We start from the raw sequence: 20235 nt of genomic DNA, 5'->3' as shown, positions 1-20235 counted from the left end.
TGAATTATGGCACTCTCTCTCTCTCTCTCTCTCTCTCTCTCTCTCTCTCTCTCTCTCTCTCTCCTGTGAGTAATTATTCAATGCTTCCATTCCATTAAACGGCAGAAACAATCAGTTATCATTATCGCAGGCATTGCTTGTTATTTGGCACTTTTAATAAGTCACTATAATATAAGGCCAGAGAGCCACACTGTCATTAAAATGTTATCCAAGGTATGTCGTATTTGTGGGATGTACTTATGTACTTTTGTAAATACTTTCTAATTAAAAAAAAAAAAAAAAAAAAAAAAACTTTGCTTAACTGTGGTGATAGCGCCCCCCTGTGGTGACAAAAAGAATACAAACTCAGCAGGCAAAAAACAAACAAGTGAAATGCAAGACACTGCATAGACATTTTGTAAAAAGTGTAATGCTTAAACTAAAACACAGTCCTGAGGATAGCAGATGGAAGATTTGTGTGCAGACATTTCTATCACTCCTCTTCTTTTGTTGCGTCTTTCAATGGCCTCTTGAAAAAGCCAGCCTGTTATTAAAGACAACAATAACAATACCCTTCAGTTTGTGTTCTAACATCAAAGACACATCGGAAACAAAGGCCACTCAGGAAGAGTTTCTGATTTCCTTTAACCCTTCCAGTCCTGAAGAAAAATCTCCATTACTGAGTATACATGAGAAAAGGAAACCATTCTTCCCGTGAGGTTCCAACTTGATTTCCGACGACATGTGCTAACATACAACTCTAAGATAAGGCATTGGGGTGTGCTTTCTATTCCATATAAAACATTGGGATATTCGTTCTATTCCATATAGGGCACTGGGAGGTTCTTTCTATTGCATCTAGAGCATTCTGAGGTTCTTTCTATTTCATATAGAGCATTGCGAGTTCTTTCTATTTAATATAGAGAATTGGGGTCCTTCTCAGCCTCTCCCTCCCTGGCTGGCTGGGTGTTGATGAGACCTCTGGGTTTCAGAGCAGTGTATTAGCAGTAGCGCTCACTCACCTTCCATAATCCAATAATCACCAGTGCCAGTATCAAGAGGCCAATGAGCACACTCATTATAATGATCCAGAGAGATATTCCACTAGGGGACTCCTTCGACACCTTTATTGTTACCTGCATATGAGAAAATACATCTCTTTGTCCTTCTTATTATGATAATGAATGGGCTGCCACAGTCTGACCTCACCGTCACAATATTTATTTCCTGTTTTCTGAAATTGTTTTATTATTATTATTATTATTATTATTATTATTATTATTATTATTATTATTATTATTATTATTATTATTATAATTGATTATTAGGCTTCCATGCCAGAATGGCTGGGAAGCCTATTATTATTATTATTATTATTATTATTATTATTATTATTATTATTATTATTATTATTATTATTAATCATGCAGCTATTAAACCAAGATCTGAATTATTTAATTCTGATTTAAATGCTAAACAAATTGACAAGACACCAATTTTTATGACTGATTTTTCAACACAAGCTCAAAATGTGAGGAGAATTATTTTAACCCATTGGAATGTATTACAGAGTGATTACACTTTAAAACAGTTTGTGGAGACTCCCCCAAGAATAATATTTAGACAAGCTTGTAATCGAAGAGATAAATTGGTTCATAGTGATTTAAAAACAAAGTACATGGCTTGGCGGTCAGCCCAAAGGGAATTATAAATGTGGCAATTGTGCCATGTGTGGCAGCACTGTTAACTGATTCATTTTGTCATCCCCGACAGTGGAAAACCACCCAATCTAACTGAGATCAGTCGATTGAATGGGACATTATCAAGCAAAAATCACACTATAGGGATGGGCCAGTAGGTACCTAGTAGCCTCCCAACAGGTAGAGCAGGTTCGAATAAAGCGCTTTAATGGACGTGGGATGTACTAGCCGCTAGACGGCGCTAAAAAGCGGTGTTGCAATAATAGTAAAAAGGTCTTTAATAGAAACACAGTTAGGGTTAGGGGTAGAGATTACGTTAGTGGTATACATTAGGTTTAGGTGTAGGGGGTAGATTTAGGGGTAAGGAGGCCAGTAGGTACCTGCTGGCCCATTTCTATGTGATGATTTGTGCTTGATAACGTCCCATTCAATCGACTAAACTGAATCAGAACTGCTGGGAAAACAGTATCAAATAAAACAATGTATTAATTGCAATACAACGTTTGTTGTATATATGCTAGTGTGCCCATGTGGAAAATCTTACCTGAGGAGGACAAAAACATTAAAACAGAGAATCAAAAAACATAAAGCTGCCATTAGAACTAAAAATAATGATTACGCTATGGCGAGGCATTACATACAAGCCGGACACGGCTCACCGTCTACATTTCGCTTCTTGGGGATAGAGAAGGTTAATTGTCCAAAGCAACGTGGCGATCACTTAAACATTTATATATTAAATACTTTCTACTTTTCTGGTTTGAACAATGAATTGGACTACAGCCCTTTACCCTAGCAGAGTTCTTCCCTTTATGCATTTTAGCACTTTAGAACTTCAGTGGTTTAATTATTAAATTGTATTAATAACCAGTAGTTGATCATTTGTGATTAATTATAAATGATTGATAAATGTTTCTAGATGCATTAGTTAAGTTAATGTGGTTATTGCGGTTTGAAAAACTGGGTGAGTTCGCGGAGATAATTCTGGAAGATTCTGTGTAGAATCTGGCCAATTTAGCCAGTCTTCTAAGAATTCATTTCATGTGCTATCTTGATGAAGGCACATTTGTGCCAAAACCAGTAGATCGCTATGTATTTTTTAGAAAAACTAAAATAAATAAATAAATAAATAAACTACTTAATATAAATATTTTGTGTGCGCCATAAATGTGTTCTTTGCACATGCAAGAAACTGGCTTTATATTTATCCCGCTTGGGAGCACCTAATTGAAGATAATGATCCACACTTTCTGAAGGCGGTTTTTGGTGTGGAACACATGTAGAGCAATATGGTTAACTCATAATTCATTAATAGATGTGATTTTTTCTTTTCTTTTTTTTTTTTTAAATCATTACCAGAAAAAGATCAGCCTCCCCATTAATTTTTCACGGCGAGTACCAAATTCCATATTTTCTACCTGTGCCGACTTCTACGCCAAACCATGCGCACGAATAAATCCACAGCGCAATGCATTTTCTGATTTATTTTGCCACCTGGTGGCAGGATAATGAAGTGCAGCTATTCAATGCCGGTCAGAAAGAAACAAAACAAACAAAACAAAACAAAACAAAACAAAAAAATAAAAAAAAAAAAAAAAACAAACAAAAAAAAAAAAAAAAAAAAAACAAAAAAAAACGGGAATGTAAAGCTGCAACATTTTTTAATTAAATTTTCTTCTACTATGATTACTACTATTAAAATGTGGGTTTCATTGTTGACAATTATTAGGACTATTTAAAATGTAACAGTATCTAATAGTACTCACCATTCTGGTTTCACTGTCTGTGTTTAGAAGGATAACTGAAGAAGGGTCAGTAATTTTCAGCATTGCATGAACAAGCAAATTTAAACTTGAAAAATCAGCCTGAAAGAAAAAGCACAACAGCATTGTCAACAGTGCTATCAAGTGGTACAGATAGGTCATTGTAAACCACTATATTAACATGTAAAATAAGTTAACTAAGTCCAGGTCACACTTACTTTTTTGAAGGCTGGTCTCCAGACTCGCAGTGTAATATTTACTTGAGTTGTTTGTGAAGGATCTATAGCACACAGGAGGGATTCACATCTAGAGTTATTACACCCCTGTGGAAAAATATTAAAAGTGAGAGGCAACTTAGCAAAAGAACAGCATACATTGCAAAGAACTGATATTTTTCCCTTCCCTTTCTGCAATTTACTGTCTATATACAGACAGTCTCAATGCTTCAGATGTACATAGAGACAGTCTCAATGCTTCAGGTGTACATAGAGACAGTCTCAATGCTTCAGGTGTGCATAGAGACAGTCTCAATGCTTCAGGTGTGCATACAGACAGTCTCAATGCTTCAGGTGTGCATACAGACAGTCTCAGTGCTTCTCTTCAGGTGTACATTCAGACAGTCTCGTAGGTCTCGTACCATAGAGAGGAAGCTGAAAGAGGCGGCCCATTCCTTCAACTTGGAGCTAAACATTCAGAACAGCTGGAAGTACCTTACTCACCCAGGCTACATGAAACATCATGTGAACACACTGTATGACCAGCTCTATGCCAGACATCATAGAAAGGTAAGGGGTCAGAATTATTTTTTATTTTTTTCATTTCATACTTAGTCTTCAACAATAGAGGACTCAATTAAAGTGTATCTGCTGTGCTAAATTGACAATAGGAACTTACCACAACATAGCTATTGAGCGTCTCCTTCAGTGGGGATGACACATAGGGCTTTGCAGGGTTTATATTGAATGGGTTGACCAGATGGTGTGCCTTACATTTCACATTCTGTATATATTTTAAAAAAAAAAGTACTTTTAGTCATAGGTTAAATGTGATTGTGCTATAGATTTATTACACTTCTCATGGACTGCACACTGCGTACAGGACTGCTGCCACTAAGCAATTGTTCGCTGATCCAATAGGTTAGCCAATGAGCAAAAAAAATAAATAAATAAATAAATCAAAAAAGGAATTGATTGCAAGTTTGTGGAACACAGCCACGGCTGCTCACAGAATAGTACACCAGAATTCTAAAGTTCTAAGCAAATGAAACAGTACATACTGATACTGTCAGTGAAACTCAATCTAGGTTCTGTTCTTAATTCTAATAAATGTTTTTTTTTTTTTAATTGTTTTATTTATCGATTCTGTGTTCAGCTCACCACCCCCCCCCCCCCCCCCCCCAAAAAAAAAAATTAAAATAAAATCTACTGGCCATTCTTCAGAGACTGTACCATTATATGATAACAGATGAAGTGATATCTCACAGATCCTACTGTATTCATGCAGCCAGCCTGAATTGGTAATCAACCACCCAATTCAGCCATTAATAACATGTGTGCAATTGAAAAGCATAGAATCTATACAGACACACAAGTGCATTAGGCAACTTCTCTGAAACACATTAACTCTCACTCATTTATATACCCATGTTGCAGTGTGCAGAGAGAACAGTCTTACCATTGAAGTGTCCACAGCGGTCAAGTATAATAGGGTATTCTTTCGTGGAGACTGGTAGGGAAACAGGATCTCCAGTGTGAGAGGAGGCATTGGCCGATGTGCTTCTCTCTCAATCTGTTAAGGTGATAGGGAAAGCAAGTGTGTGTAAAACTGATGAGGTGAACAACAGGTAAAAACTGATCTGCAGTTAGAACATAAGAACATAAGAAAGTTTACAAACGAGAGGAGGCCATTCGGCCCATCTTGCTCGTTTGGTTGTTAGTAGCTTATTGATCCCAAAATCTCATCAAGCAGCTTCTTGAAGGATCCCAGGGTGTCAGCTTCAACAACTCCTGGTAGCCTGCTCAAGACTTCATCACTAAAAGCAACAACTAATATATAGATCTGCTATATATATATATATATATATATATATATATATATATATATATAATATATAATATATATATATAATGGGTACAGTGGAAAAACACAAAACCAAAAGCACATCAGAAATACTCAGAGCTCAGAGCTCAAAGCATATTCTATCAATAATACATTTGACAGACTAAACAAAAAGTGTTCCAGAGCACTGACAACCTGGTTTCTGCCAGGTTTAATTATACACCTTGACAACGTCAACTTACAAATAGGGAGACCATAACCTGCTGCAAAACACCCAGCATGACTCAAACAAATGCTTTATTTAGCAGGGCAAAGATACTGTAATCAAATGCATACAGCTATGGTCAAACATTTCGCATCACCCAATGGAGTTAACCAATTCTGCTTCATAAAGTCAAATGAAACTTGCCGAATAATGTTTCATTAAGATATTTAATTACATACCGCTTTGTAGTTTTCCATATACATAATGAAAAACTGACATAAATGATGACATGATAAAATGTGACATTTCAAAATCTGACACGACGAAATCCTGTACAACTATGGCTTCCGGTAGATTTTTGTGATATAATTTTGTAGTTTCTTTGATTACATGATGTTAAATAAAATATCTGAAGTAGTTCTGTTATTTTTTTAATTATGTCTCAATCTTAAAATTATAGGTAGTGCAAAACTTGTGTCCATAGCTGTAGGTATGTTATGACTGTGGAAGTTACAGGTAAGGCAGGGGTGTGTAATGAACAATATAATGGGGACAAGGCTATACCCCCTTCAGTCACTGGGTGTTTAATTGTAACTAGGAATCTATTTTAATGCATTCGTGTTTTTTCAAAGTTTTGGCTGGGAACCTTCTTGAACCCCATGAAGTTCATACAAACATTTCCAAAACTGTAAATAAGAAATGGTGACCGAAGAGGATACAGTCATGCATATCTGTAAGATGAGTTCCTCCTTCTTACCACATAGCTGATATTCACTTCATCCCCAATCGACTCAGTAGTGTTTAATACACTTGGTATACTTTCTTCCTCCTTTATTACTGAATGATACTCTCTGATGGAACTAGAACAGAAGCACATGTTACAAGTGACAACTGAACACAGACTGAATTGAATAATAAATGTAACCTTTGGTTTATTTATGGAGAAAAATCCAAGAAAATGTTTGTGTTGTAGAACTGTATCATTTTATACTGAGGGTTTGATTTACAAACTATCGCACTCTTGCACGCTGAAATAAAAAGCATGGAATTTAAAAGTTTTTTCACGCCTGTGTCACAGCCTAATGCTTTCCCCTGCCTAATTTTCACCCCTGTCATTTTTAGCCTAGGCTAATTCTCACTCAAGGCTAATTCTAACTACGGATTGAGAATAAGCCTCGGCCAAAATTCAGGGGGGTGAAGTTAGTCGGGGGTGGGCATTAGGACGTGACACCTGTCGCATAATTCTGAGTTCTCTCTCGTCGGTTACTAGTGATGATGTTAGAACATTTATAATTGCTACAAATGACTAGGGAGAGAGAGAAAAATACTGCAGACTTGTCAAAAACAAGTTATATGATTGACACATGGGTTGTGCCACCAGCTACCTACACAATCCACGTGATGGGGTTAAAAACAAGTGGCAGAACCACCCCTGAGTGGCAGGTCGTCTTTAGAATGACTTTTCTAATAATTAAAGTTACTCACCTGACAAAGTGTGTGTCACTGCATGCAACTCAACTACTTCACCAGACAAAGTGTGTGTGTCACTGCATGCAACTGTACTACTTCATCTGACAAAGTGGGAGTCACTGCATGCAGCTGAACTACTTCACCTGACAAAGTGTGTGTCACTGCATGCAACTGAACTACTTCACCTGACAAAGTGGGAGTACAAATGATGTTTAAATTAGACTGAAATTAACTTTGACGCACGGGACAAAGGTGGAGGCCTCTCATGTGTCTGCTGCCCCATTTACTCTTCATATAGCAGGTGTCTCTGATTACTGTGTATTTACCAAGTAGATACTGAGTAAATACAAGTGTACTTACACATCATTACAATGTTATTATGCATAGATACAATGTACTTAATGTGGAAATCTTTTGGCATGATATATGTAAGTTCACAAGTGTATCAGAAAAGTATTAGGGTTGGGGCTAGGGTTGGGTTTGGGTGCAAAAAATTCCACATTAAGTACATTGTAACAATGCATAAGAGCATTGCTATTATGTGTAAGTATACATGTATTTACACTGCAATTACACAGTAATTATAGACACTTCATAAAAAGAGTAATCCATATAGTACATATAGAGAGAGTACATGGGGAATTGAAAGGTCTCTTTGTCACATTATTTGAATGGCAGGTGGAAGTCTGTGCTAGGTATTTTTTTCCTTATGTTGTCCATGAACTTGTTTCTCCTGTGCCCATAAATACATTATTATAGTGTCTCACACCAGCATCAGTGCTGTATGTGTACAGCTGTTTTATTGCAAAACATGGCATTCGAAGAATTTGGTAGCCTAGTGGTTAAAAACATAATTGCAGCTCACTTTCCAGAAATGAAGAAAACCGAAAACATGCCAAACAAAACCACAGTAGTTATTACAGTACTTACCTTGAAAAACGCACACCAGCTTCATATTTTACTGGAATCATAATGGTGTTAAAGTTGTCATAAAGAGTGGCATCTGGCTCTTCACTGTCACTGCAGTAACAATAATTTATACAACAAAGCTTAGGACAAAAAGCATCAAAAGCAACAGCAGCCAGAATAGACCAGAATGAATTGGGATGTGCATTGTTAATGTATTTCCTTCCAAGGAATCCCTGTATCTGGAGATTCCAGTTCCAGCGAAAGCACTTCTTGGAATTCCCTTGCACTGTTCCTGTTCTACTGAGAACACTCCATCACATTGTTTGAAAACTCTGACCCATGACAGCGAACCAATATGAAAGTCACAAGCCCGGAATGCTGTTTAAATGTCTGCAGGACAACATCAGGGGAAAGGTAATGTGGCTCAGACAGGTGCAGGATGACTATATCTTAGGGGAAGTGCTACAAGAGCCCATGCCATTATTCTTATAGAAAGGATAAGGAGCAATAACAAAAACATGAAGTCATACAAATGACATGAAAGAGTCATACAAATGACATGAAAGAGTCATACAAATGACATGAGTCTTACCTTGTTGCGTATAAATGGATAGTAATATTCTCCAGGAAATATGAGATATTGAATTGAAATATGATGTTAAAGGAATCCTAAATGAAGAAAGTGCATGTAATTATTAGGATAGATCTATTTCAATCATGAATGTTTTTTAAACATGCATTACTGTACATAACTGCTGTTCTGTCAAGTAAATCTAACCATATCCAAAAGGAAACAAACAGATGGATGGTCAAATCTAGAGGAGATATGATTCATTATAATGCCTTTACTTGATTTGAAACATGACCTCACAGATGTCTCCTGTAGAAACAACATTTCCCACCACAAACATGAGGAAAAGTATTATTTTCATACTGCATAAAGTCGGATATTGTACATGTGCATTGTATTCTACAGTATATGATGGGCAGTACTGACAATAATTGTAGAACAAGCTGTAGTCTCACCTTGTCTCCCTTACTCAGGAATGGATATCCCACTGCACACGTGATGTTATGATTAGATTCACAGTCTTTTTCTCTAGGCTAGAATGAGGAAGAAAACACAGAATATGTTTAGGGCAACGTCCTGTATGGGGGCCAAAGCAATACAACAGTATGCTCAGAGGTACAGACTGCAGTTCACTTTCCAAAGCAGCAATACAACAGTGTGCTCAGAGGTCCAGATTGCAGTTGACATTCCTAAGGAAATCTAAAAACAGTAGAAATGAAAGGAGGCCATGTGCTCTATTTAAGCTTGTCCAATTCCAAGTAGTTGATTGATCTCAAAACTTCATCAAGTCGGGTCTTAAAGGATCCAAGATTTTCAGCATCAAAAACGTGACAAGATAACCCATTCCATTCCCTCACCACTCTCTGTATGAAGAAGTGTCTCCTTCAGCAACATGACTAGATAGCCCATTCCATCCCCTCACCACTCTCTGTGTGAAGGGTCTCCTTCAGCAACATGACTAAATTACCCATTCCATTCCCTCACCACTCTCTGTGTGAAGTGTCTCCTTCAGCAACATGACTAAATTACCCATTCCAACCCCTCACCACTCTCTGTGTGAAGAAGTGTCTTCTTCAGCAACATGACTAGATATCCCATTCCATCCCCTCACCACTCTCTGTGTGAAGAAGTTAACTACGGAGTTCCTTTTAAGATTTTAAAGCCTTGAATTATGTCAGTTCTTCACAGCTCATTCCTTTAAACCCGTTGATGAGTCTGGTTGCTCTTTATTGGACACTTTCCAGGGCTTCTCCTTATATACAGTAATTTGTATAAAGGCTTGATGGCTTCAAAGCCTTTGATAACGTTAAGAGACATGCTACTGTATATAAAAAATACAAGTAATTTATTAAAAAAGAAAAAATATGATTTTAATTTTTCTTTTTTAGAAACTTTAATTAAAATATTGACAGCATCATTTATTTTGGACCTCATTAAATGAAATAAATCACGCCTTCTCATTCCAGCACAGTGGAAACAGTGCCAGGGCATCGCATACAGTGCTCTCGATTTGGCATGAAGGCGATCAGGAATTCAACGCTTTGGTTTTATGCATGTTGGGGGGGGGGGGGGGTATTAATGAAGACAGAAACAGGGAGGCAAATAATTGATCTACATTTAACCCCTTACCTCAGTTCTGACGTAATGGATGTTTCTGGAGTAGCTAATCAGTATTCTAGTGTTGTATGCACTGTCCTTGTTGTTTTTAATGGTTACTGCTACTCTGAACTTCTCCCAACCGGGTTTAATGATGAAAGGGGAAGACCTGTGAAGGGATGAATGCAAAAAAAAATAGTCATTTCACTGAGCAACAGTTAAAGGACATGTTCAATGCATTAAAAGCATCCACACTGAATAATTTCCTTTTTTGGTTTAAGCTTTATTTCATGATTCAAACAGCTTGAATGCATACGTTACTAGTCTCAGCTTTAAAGATAAACTATTATAAGATACTTCTTTTCAAATAAGAGGCAGGTAATGCATGTGTTACGAATTTTAATTTGAAGTCTAATACCCCGTTCACACTTACTGAGTCGGCCTTGGGCCAACTCTGGGCCGCCTCAAAATTTCCATTCACAGTTGAGGTTTTAGGGGGCCTAAGTGCGTTCACAAAAGAAGCCTAAATTGTGGCGATGTGCTTGTCGGGAATGTAAACAGTAACGTAAACACCACATTCCCGGGAAGGCAACATAAGAGATTGAGCTCGGAAATTTGCAGACGTAAATATAGCCATCTTATTTTTTGCAACACTGTTGGTATTGTACTTCTTGCATAAGATACGATAAAGGCATGTGTTGACACTAGCAGTCGGTTTCTGTGGAAAAAAGCGATCGTGTTGGATCATGTGAAAATGCAGCAAACAAGGACATGTACATTACATTAGTCACAATACAGATTATTATGTTAATGGTGATTGAATATGCAACGTCGTATGCATTATTTATCAATATGGAGATTTACAATCTTAGCTACAATCTAAAATGTTTATGTGTGTGTGTGTATATATATATATATATATATATATATATATATATATATATATATATATATATATATATAATATAGTGACAGAAAGCTATATCATGACAGAAATACAACGATTCTTGGTTGTAAATCTCCGTCATGACCTATGACGGTGCTAAACACTGAGAACAGAGTTCCCTGGACAGGCTGGCCTGACAGTTCTTTCCCAGGGTTCAAGGGAAGTCAGCCAGCTGGGAAGGGGGTGAGACTCTGTTGCAATAACACATTGACCCGGAAGGGAAATGACTTGGTAGTCACAGATTGGAGAGGTGGATGCACTCGTTTACCAAAGGGTCATGTGTGACAGCATAAAAGAGGACGGAGAATCGTAATCTGTCCCTTCGCATTGGTTTTATGTTATTAAACTGAGAAGGACTGTGAGAGACCCCATAACCAGTGAAACAGTATTGTGAGTACCTTCTGTTTGTTTGTCTGTATGCAATTCATCTTGTTTGTAAATCACTAGACGGCTAACACGATTCCTATATATATATATACATTGAGTGTACAAAACATTAGGAACACCTTCCTAATATTGAGTTGCACCCCCTTTTGCCTTCAGAACAGCCTTAATTCGTCGGGGTATGGACTGTACAAGGTGTCAAAAGCATTCCACAGGGATGCTGGCCCATGTTGACTCTTCACTGCTTCTGTGGCAGGCTGGCGAGTGGATAGAGGCCCAGAGACAGACTGCAGTTCAAAAAATCCTATTTTTATTATAAATAGATACAAAAATAAAAAGGGCCAAAACAAAGGGATTAAAACACAAAAAGAAAGACAAAAAGCAAAATGTACAAAATAAAGGTTTCCAGGCTGGGCAATGCCTTCACTGGATTTAGAAAATTGAAAAATCACAACCAACAAAACACCAACCTGCTTCCTCAGCTCCCTCCTCCTAAATGAGAAGCAGATGCCTCCTTTTATGTCAGGTGGCTGGGCGCTGATTGATTGTTAATTAACCTAATCAACTAATCAACCCCAGCCACCTGAACATAATAAACCCAGGCAGGTAGGGGAAATGAACCCCATCCCTGCCAATTTAAAAAGGGCAGAGCTTTGCTCTGCCACACACCTCCCCCCATGTACAACGTACACCGGCCGCAATCGGCCAACTCCCCCCTTCCACCCCACCCCCCTCCCCCCAAGAGTCCAATTATGTCCCTTGGGTGGGCTGTTATGGTGGATGGTGGTGGGCGGGGTTGATGTCGGAGCCCCCAAGCCTTCTTTGGTTGAGGGGGCCCCGGATCTCCAAGGTAGTATGACGACGGCGGCCCGGCTCCCTCTAGTGGTGGAGGCGGCGATGGCGGTGGACCCTCAGCAACCCTAGAAAACAAAAAGGAGACACCAGCAGTCCCAAGTGATGCGGAGCAGCAGGCAACCCCAGGCGATGCGAAGCAGCAGGCAACTCCAGGCGATCCAAATGTGTCATCCCTGAGCGGAGCGGGCGTGGCATCCCTGGGCGGTGCAAGGCAGGCATCCTTGGGCGGTGCAAGGCAGGCATCCTTGGGCCATAGCTCCTCCCCTCTGGGCTCTGAGAGCGGCGGCTCCTCCCTCTCTGGCTCTGGGAGCGGCGGCTCCTCCCTCTCTGGCTCTGGGAGCGGCGGCTCCTCCCTCTCTGGCTCTGGGAGCGGCGGCTCCTCCTCCTCCCTCTCTGGCTCTGGGAGCGGCGGCTCCTCCCTCTCTGGCTCTGGGGGCGGCGGCTCCTCCCTCTCTGGCTCTGGGAGCGGCGGCTCCTCCCTCTCTGGCTCTGGGAGTGGCGGCTCCTCCCTCTCTGGCTCTGGGAGCGGCAGCTCACCCTTCTTTATTGGAGTGACCGGGGCATCTCCCATGTCTACCGTCAGGTAATTAACCACTATGATGGCAACCTCTGGGAAGGACGCTGGGTGGTGTTGTTCCTCCCATTGTTCCCACCTCTACCCATCTCGATGCCACAGCGTGTTGATAACTATGGGGAGATCGTGGATGAGGTCTGCCTCAGGATGCATCAACCAGTCCCAGATCTCCTGGGATGGTGGTGGTGCTGGAGGTAGTGGGGTGGCCCCTGATGCCCGGGGTGAACACTGCATCTCTTCCTGGGCCTGGTTGTAGGGGCATCCTGCCCAGTTGTGGCCGTCCTCCTCACACCGGCCACACCAGTTTGCCGGTGGTACATCTGGGCAGGACCGCCAACGATGGTCCTCCTTCCCGCACCAGGAACACCAAGGGAAGAGGCTGGCCGGGTCCTCCAGCGGTGGCTGCAGCAGCTTACATTTCTTCAGCTGCTGCTTGTCCTGCCTTTGCCGCTGTCTGCTCTTCTTTCCTATTTTTTTTTTATCCCAAAAATTAAAAAAAATAAATAAATAAAAAAATACAGCTTCTGACACCAAATGTGGCAGGCTGGCGAGTGGATAGAGGCCCAGAGACAGACTGCAGTTCAAAAAAATAACTATTTTATTATAAATAGATACAAAAATAAAAAGGGCCAAAACAAAGGGATTGAAACACAAAAAGAAAGACAAAAAGCAAAATGTACAAAATAAAGGTTTCCAGGCTGAGCAATGCCTTCACTGGATTTAGAAAATTGAAAAATCACAACCAACAAAACACCAACCTGCTTCCTCAGCTCCCTCCTCCTAAATGAGAAGCAGGTGCCTCCTTTTATGTCAGGTGGCTGGGCGCTGATTGATTGTTAATTAACCTAATCAACTAATCAACCCCAGCCACCTGAACATAATAAACCCAGGCAGGTAGGGGAAATCAACTCCATCCCTGCCAATTTAAAAAGGGCAGAGCTTTGCTCTGCCACAGCTTCCCACATTTGTGTCAAGTTGGCTGGTTGTGGATCTTTACTCCTAATAGCTCGTTCCATCTCATCCCACAGATGCTCAATTGGATTGAGATCTGGTGACTGGGCAGGCCACTGCAGTAAGCTGAATTCACTGTCATGTTCGTGGAACCATTCCTGGACAATCCTAGCCTTGTGGCATGGGGCATTATCCTGCTGAAAAAATCCATTAGCAGATGGATACACTGCTTCCATGAAGGGATGCACCTGATTGGCAATGATGTTCAGATATCCTGTGGCATTCAAACATTGCTCCACTTTTATCAAGGGGCCCAATGTGTGCTATGAAAATACACCCCACACCACCACACCACCACCACCAGCCTGCAATGTTGATATGTGGCATGATGGATGCATGTACTCATGTGGTTTTCTCCATACCCTAGTCCTCCCATTAGCGTGAAACAGCAGGAACCGGGTTTTATCAGACCAGGCAATGTTTTTCTAATCCTCCAGTGTCCAGTGTTTTCATTCCTTAACCCACTGCAAACTCAGTTTCTTGTGTTTTGCTGAAAGAAGTGGAAATCTGTTAGGTCGTAGGCTGCCATATTCCATTCGTGTCAAGGTACGACGTGTTGTGCATTCTTTTATGGGTCTTTTGGCACCAATGTTCTACTGGACTGGCAATTGCTCTGCACAATTCGTGACAGACTCCTTTGGCCTCTTTCATCAATGAGCCATTTTTTCATCAATACCTTTTAAACCTGCTTTACTCTGAAAAAAAAAAAAATTAAAACAGCGCGTGTGAAAATAAATTGGACCTGACGCGCCTAACAAGCGCTGAATAAATGGACCGCTTAGGGTTAATTTCTGCATCGTCCCAGCTGCTACCGCTTAAAACCGACATTGTTTGATCTACTACGCTCAACCTAGTAGGGGAGTGGTTTCAGGTACGTCACCACACTGATGCGTTAAGGCCAGCCCAGGGCCTGCGTTGGGTTCACATATACCGATAGGCCAGCCCTGAGGCGGCATTGGATACTTTAGGCTGCATCAAAAAGCTGGTCTAAATTTCACCCGGCCCAGGCCACCTTTTCATTTTTCGACCATGGGCCGGCCTAAACCACAAGTGTGAGTGGGATGTAACTAACTGTATTGTAATACACACACCAGCTAGTAGGTGGCTCCCGGTACATAGTGAATTTGGAAGCAAAAATATATTTTACCTTTTCAATCTCGTCCTTGCACCTTTATGTTGTATAAGGGGTTGTCCAAAATGTCCATCAATCATAGCAAGCGTACATAGTGCTATCAGAAAATGTCGATAATTTTGCATGACCCCTAATACAGTGGGCCAATTGGCTTTTACTAACTGATAGTCATGGCCTGTAAAACAAACCAGTCTGCCGAACACCAGTACCTGTCTCCCTTTATATTGGCTTCAGAATGAAGATGCAGATTCGTGATGCACTTCTCATTCTTTCCACAGTTCATCGTGAAGGGAATCTAAAACAATCCAAAATCTCATTTTAAACAACACGTTAACTGAATACATGAGTCCTGTGTCTAATTGTTTTCCACTTTGATATACTAGTAAAACAAATGACACCCACATCCTGTGTGTGTTATGAATTGGTATCCAGCGTGTCCTTCATGATGTATTTATTATCAACTTGGTAAAGTAATGGTAAGAATGAAATCATTGTGTACATGTGCATTGGGATAGGCTAGTGGTTTGTGTGCTCAAGTGTACATGCAAACGCAAATTATTACTTACCATTTTGTTTTTGTATCCAATGTGGACAATACAATGATTCTATAACCTCTATAGCAGTCTTAAGAGCAGTCAATTAGGTAATTTCTTTCATTGCCTCTGATACCTGTGTCGTGTTTATTGAAAATGTAAATTTAAAATCACTGGCAGTTAAATAATACAATACTTCACTTACTGATTCAGTTATTGAGTTTGGAAGCTGGCTGTCTAGAACTGGACCTTTTTCCTCATCGGAGAGTCTAAATTCCAGCATAACCTTCACAGAATCCTTAAAATCAGGCTTATCCTGGAGGGAAACATAGACCAGTAAATTCATTCTGCAATATGGAGAGGCAGACTTATCCTGGAAAGAAACACAGACCAGTAAATTAATTCTATAATACGGAGTCAGGCTTATCCAGGAGAGAAACACAGACCAGTAACAATACAGAGAGGCCTTTTTTTCCCTTTCATGTAAAACTAGTTTTGGTTCAATCCGTCTTTTCTGGTTTTCCTTGGATAGTCCCAGCTCAGAGGTCCCAGGATAAGATAAACAGAGGAAACGCAATGCACATTGCTGGAGTAGAGTACGAGGATGGCCAGCCATGTGAATCAAGGAGTATTCTGTTTGTATAACAGGTATGATGCACCACATGTCATAGAAAGTATTTTAAAACTCGACTAAACAGCTGAATTGAGAGGAAGACTTCTGTCCATCTGCTTAAACACAGCTTGATGCGGGAGAGTGCAATTTGCCCTGCCATTGTGTGGATGGATTTGAATGAGTGTTAGATAGAACCCAAATGAGATCCAGTAGAAAAAAAAATACATGCATGCTAGATTTCTTATCGCTGGTATAAACCTTGATATAAAATTTCTGCAATAGATACAACGTATTCAATGTAGTAATATTACACATACATCAGATCAGCACAGATTTTGTCAAGATGATGTTCAGAAGTGCCTCAGCTGATACAAGTAGCTGTCATACTGCCACTGTCAGAGTGTTTTGAAACCTCTCTCGTTGCAGATATATGCTATGCTGTAGTAAGATAACCATTTTAAGTTGTTCAGTGTCAGAAAGAGATATGGTCTGGTTTACTTGCCAGCATGTTAAAGGTGTGCTCTGTGCAGAAAGGGTCCATGATGGTGATATTTTTCTGAAGTTTTCTTTCAGTTGTGTTTTGAAAGAAACCTCTTGATATCAGCCTTTGAAAATCGATTGTTAAATTATAATCAATACCTACAAAAAACAATGAAATTCTGTTGTCACCAGTGATCTCAACCATGTGAGCAATACCTTGATAAATGTACACACGACTATATCTCTTACAAATGACAAGGTAAAGGAAAGGGAAGCATTCTTACCAATGGCGGCTTTGCTTGCTTGATCAGATTTCAGGTTGTAATTGAAACAGATTGTGGTTTTTACACACACTGTAGGTTTTCCCTTTGCTTCACAATGTTTATATTGAATGTTGATCTTTTTGGGGTCCAAAGTCATATTAACACGTACTTCTGCTACATCACGAGACCTGGCATACAGGACAGAGAAAGAATACCCAGTATATAATAAATCTGGCTTCAGCAGGCTTTACACATGGCAGTTTTCACAAGCAGCATATCAGATCCTTTTGCATTTTAAAATCCACAAGCTGTAATATTCACAAAGCACCTCTCAATACGATTAGGGGGGGTGGAACAGCATTTCACAGAAGTTACGGAGAAACCCATAAGAACTAATCAGAGAAGTCGTTCTTTAATGTAAAATATGAGGTTGAGTATAAAAGTAATTAAACAGACAACGCCCATGCTTTAGGACAGGGGGAGTTATTATACGTTATGCTATAAAAACAAACAGCACTGACCAGAAGAGGGAAGCCCCCCCCAGACCCCCAATGGTAACATCAGTGATCCCATCGTCATTCAAGTCCAGTACTCCGTGTATGGATTGTCCAAAGAACTTCAGCTTCTCTCCATCTCCACCTGATGCAATCCGCTGGCAAAACACATTCCCACCCTCAGTGCAGTGTGGTGAACGCATAACATTCTTTCATATTAGTATGCACAAAATAATTGTGCATAATAGGAATAATACTAACTGGTGCAAAAACATATACATTTTTTCAATAAACTAAATAGGACAAAATTACATCCTTTTCAAAATATCAAAAATCTAAAATCTTTTACCATCTGTAAAGGTGTGTGAGTCCTTACCTGCACATATATCTGTACAGGTGAGACCTTGTTAATATGGTGTGTGAGCCCTTACCTGCACATATATCAGTATAGGTGAGACCTTGTTAATGGCGTGTGAGTCCTTACCTGCACATATTCCTTCCTGATGGTCTTGCCTGTCCCATGATAGACATAGACTGCCCCCCGGTGGTCATCCTCAAAAGGGGCTCCAATCACCACGTCATTGAAGCCATCCAGATTGAGATCCGTCACCGCTGCAATGGAAGTCCCAAATCGGGAACCACAGGGCTCGTTCTTATTGAGCGTTGTGCAGGAGCTGGTCGAATGCAGGGTGCAGCACGTCTGGTTTATGGGCTTCAGGCTCATCTGGTATTGAAATGTGTTCTGTTTAAATGTGACATTAACAAGAGCAAGTTAGGAAAGCTGAGAACTGTCTCAGAGCAGCACATAAACATCAGTTCAGCACAGGTATTCTCCCTCTAGAGGCTCTGGTAAAAACAAGGTTGCGCTGCTATAAAGATACAGTATGCCTATATGTGGCTTGTACCCTTATAAAGGTGAACACAAATGAGAATGCTGCTTCCAGTGTGAGTTAATTGCTGGTCCTTTCCTGTTCGTGCAACCCCCTCCCCTCAGGGGGATCTATGGATTCCAGTACCTTATCCAGTGTGTACACATTAACCTGGCCTTGCTCTTCTCTTTCTGCTCCCATAAACATGGGAGCACCGACCAGGAGGATATCTGTCACAGAATCGCGATCAACATCGACTGTTGTCAAAACGCTTCCAAAGTATGAGCCAATCTACAAACACAATACATTATGGGTGTTATTTATGAAAGCAATGAAGTAATACAGCACTATTGATCATGTTTTTCTGTGAAGTGGTATTCCATTTTTTATTGAGCTGCTTTGGCTCTATCGAACGGGTATTTTTTTTTTATTATTATTTTTTTTTATTGTTTTGACCGAACAAGTTGTGGATAATCCTCCAATTAAATATTAATTTACATCCATGTATCAAAGGCCATCCACCAGAGAATAAAACTGAAGGTAACAGATTTGTTAGATGAAATAAAAACAAAAACAAAAACAGAACAAAACAAAATTGTGGATTTTGTTATTTCCACCACAAAGTAAACTGGTTTTGAAAGTCAATCCCCTTTTTGTCTCGAAACAAAGTCAGTGACATGTGCTAGGAGTCTGTATGAATTTAAACTTATTAAAGGTATTATTCTATCTCATAAGATAACTATTGAATTGCCTAAGCTGCCTTTATGTGTATGAACATGCATGTAGAAGACACCGGCTGCTTCTTAGGCATCCTTACCTGCTCTCCATTCAGTATCTGAATGATTTTGATATCCGTTCCATTGAGGGTGTAAATGAAAACTCTCCCAGTGTGATTGTATCGAGGGGCTCCAGCAATGTACAACACGCCATCTTCCAGTGATGCTGATTGGACATCGTAACCTAGAAACACCAGTGAGGAAAACTAGAGAGATTAATATGGTAATATTATCCATTAAGTGTCTCTAATTATTGAGTATTGACATATTGTATAGCTACAATGTTAATGCATAGTTATAATGTATTTATTGAGTCATCATATAACCCTAACCCTTTTCTGATACAATTGTGTACATACATATATTGTGCAAAAAGATGTACAAGTTAACTACATTATAACTAAGCATAACAACATGTTTCTATCTTTTTAGAAGGCACAGGTGTCGTTGTCCATCAAATCAACTGTACGAAGGTCACTCTTGAAATCATGACTTAAAGGAGGTGTTGCAATAAGACTACCTCTGTTAAGAAAGGGGAACAAGACTAAAAGGCTAAAATATGCACAACAATACAGAAATCGGACTATGAGACAATGGTCAAAGATGCTTTGGACTGTTGATGGATGGGCAATGACACCTGTTCCTTTTGCCAGTTCTGTTCTCAGTTCAAAGCTTGTCTTCTTTCTATTCCTTAAGGATATTATCTTCAAGTATTGCACACCCTTGTTAGACAGCTTTTTGGGTTTTTCAGTCCTGGGTTTGTCAATTACAGATGTTTCTCTGTACATGTTGATTATGCTTTGGATACCACACCTTGAAAATCAAGTGATGCAAGCTATTTCACTCGACGTTTTTCCTTCTTTGTGCAAGTCAAGGTTGTTATAATAGTAGAAAATTATTAAATTGTTGATGCTCATAATGTATCAGAGTAGCAAAATGCAAAATGTCTAAGACTTTTGCACAGCAGTGTATATTGTGCAAAAAGATGTACACGTTAAGTACATTGTAACATTGTAATTATGTGTAAGTGCACATGTATTTACAATATAACTAC

General features: G+C 39.7%; 1 protein-coding gene across 1 annotated transcript in view; it reads right to left on the bottom strand.

Annotated features, from left to right (window-relative positions):
* Positions 1-268: 268 nt before the first annotated feature.
* LOC121299814 (integrin alpha-1-like) overlaps positions 269-20235 on the bottom strand; it is a 68073-nt gene continuing 48106 nt past the window's right edge. The window contains exons 12-30 of the mRNA XM_041227913.1: positions 19223-19365; positions 18553-18696; positions 18021-18278; positions 17564-17694; positions 17064-17230; positions 16802-16938; positions 15892-16002; positions 15363-15448; positions 10285-10420; positions 9111-9188; positions 8677-8753; positions 8106-8195; positions 6463-6565; positions 5117-5230; positions 4337-4441; positions 3661-3765; positions 3446-3544; positions 1002-1115; positions 269-523 (exon numbers count right to left, since the gene is read on the bottom strand). Of these exons, the coding sequence (XP_041083847.1) occupies positions 473-523; positions 1002-1115; positions 3446-3544; positions 3661-3765; positions 4337-4441; positions 5117-5230; positions 6463-6565; positions 8106-8195; positions 8677-8753; positions 9111-9188; positions 10285-10420; positions 15363-15448; positions 15892-16002; positions 16802-16938; positions 17064-17230; positions 17564-17694; positions 18021-18278; positions 18553-18696; positions 19223-19365 (2249 nt within the window). The 3' untranslated portion in view covers positions 269-472. The remainder of the gene's footprint in view (positions 524-1001; positions 1116-3445; positions 3545-3660; positions 3766-4336; positions 4442-5116; positions 5231-6462; positions 6566-8105; positions 8196-8676; positions 8754-9110; positions 9189-10284; positions 10421-15362; positions 15449-15891; positions 16003-16801; positions 16939-17063; positions 17231-17563; positions 17695-18020; positions 18279-18552; positions 18697-19222; positions 19366-20235) is intronic.

This window comes from Polyodon spathula, chromosome 2 (assembly GCF_017654505.1).
Source record: "Polyodon spathula isolate WHYD16114869_AA chromosome 2, ASM1765450v1, whole genome shotgun sequence".
Taxonomy (NCBI): domain Eukaryota; kingdom Metazoa; phylum Chordata; class Actinopteri; order Acipenseriformes; family Polyodontidae; genus Polyodon; species Polyodon spathula.
Note: the sequence above shows the minus strand (reverse complement) of the source record. Positions and strands in the feature narration are given on the sequence as shown.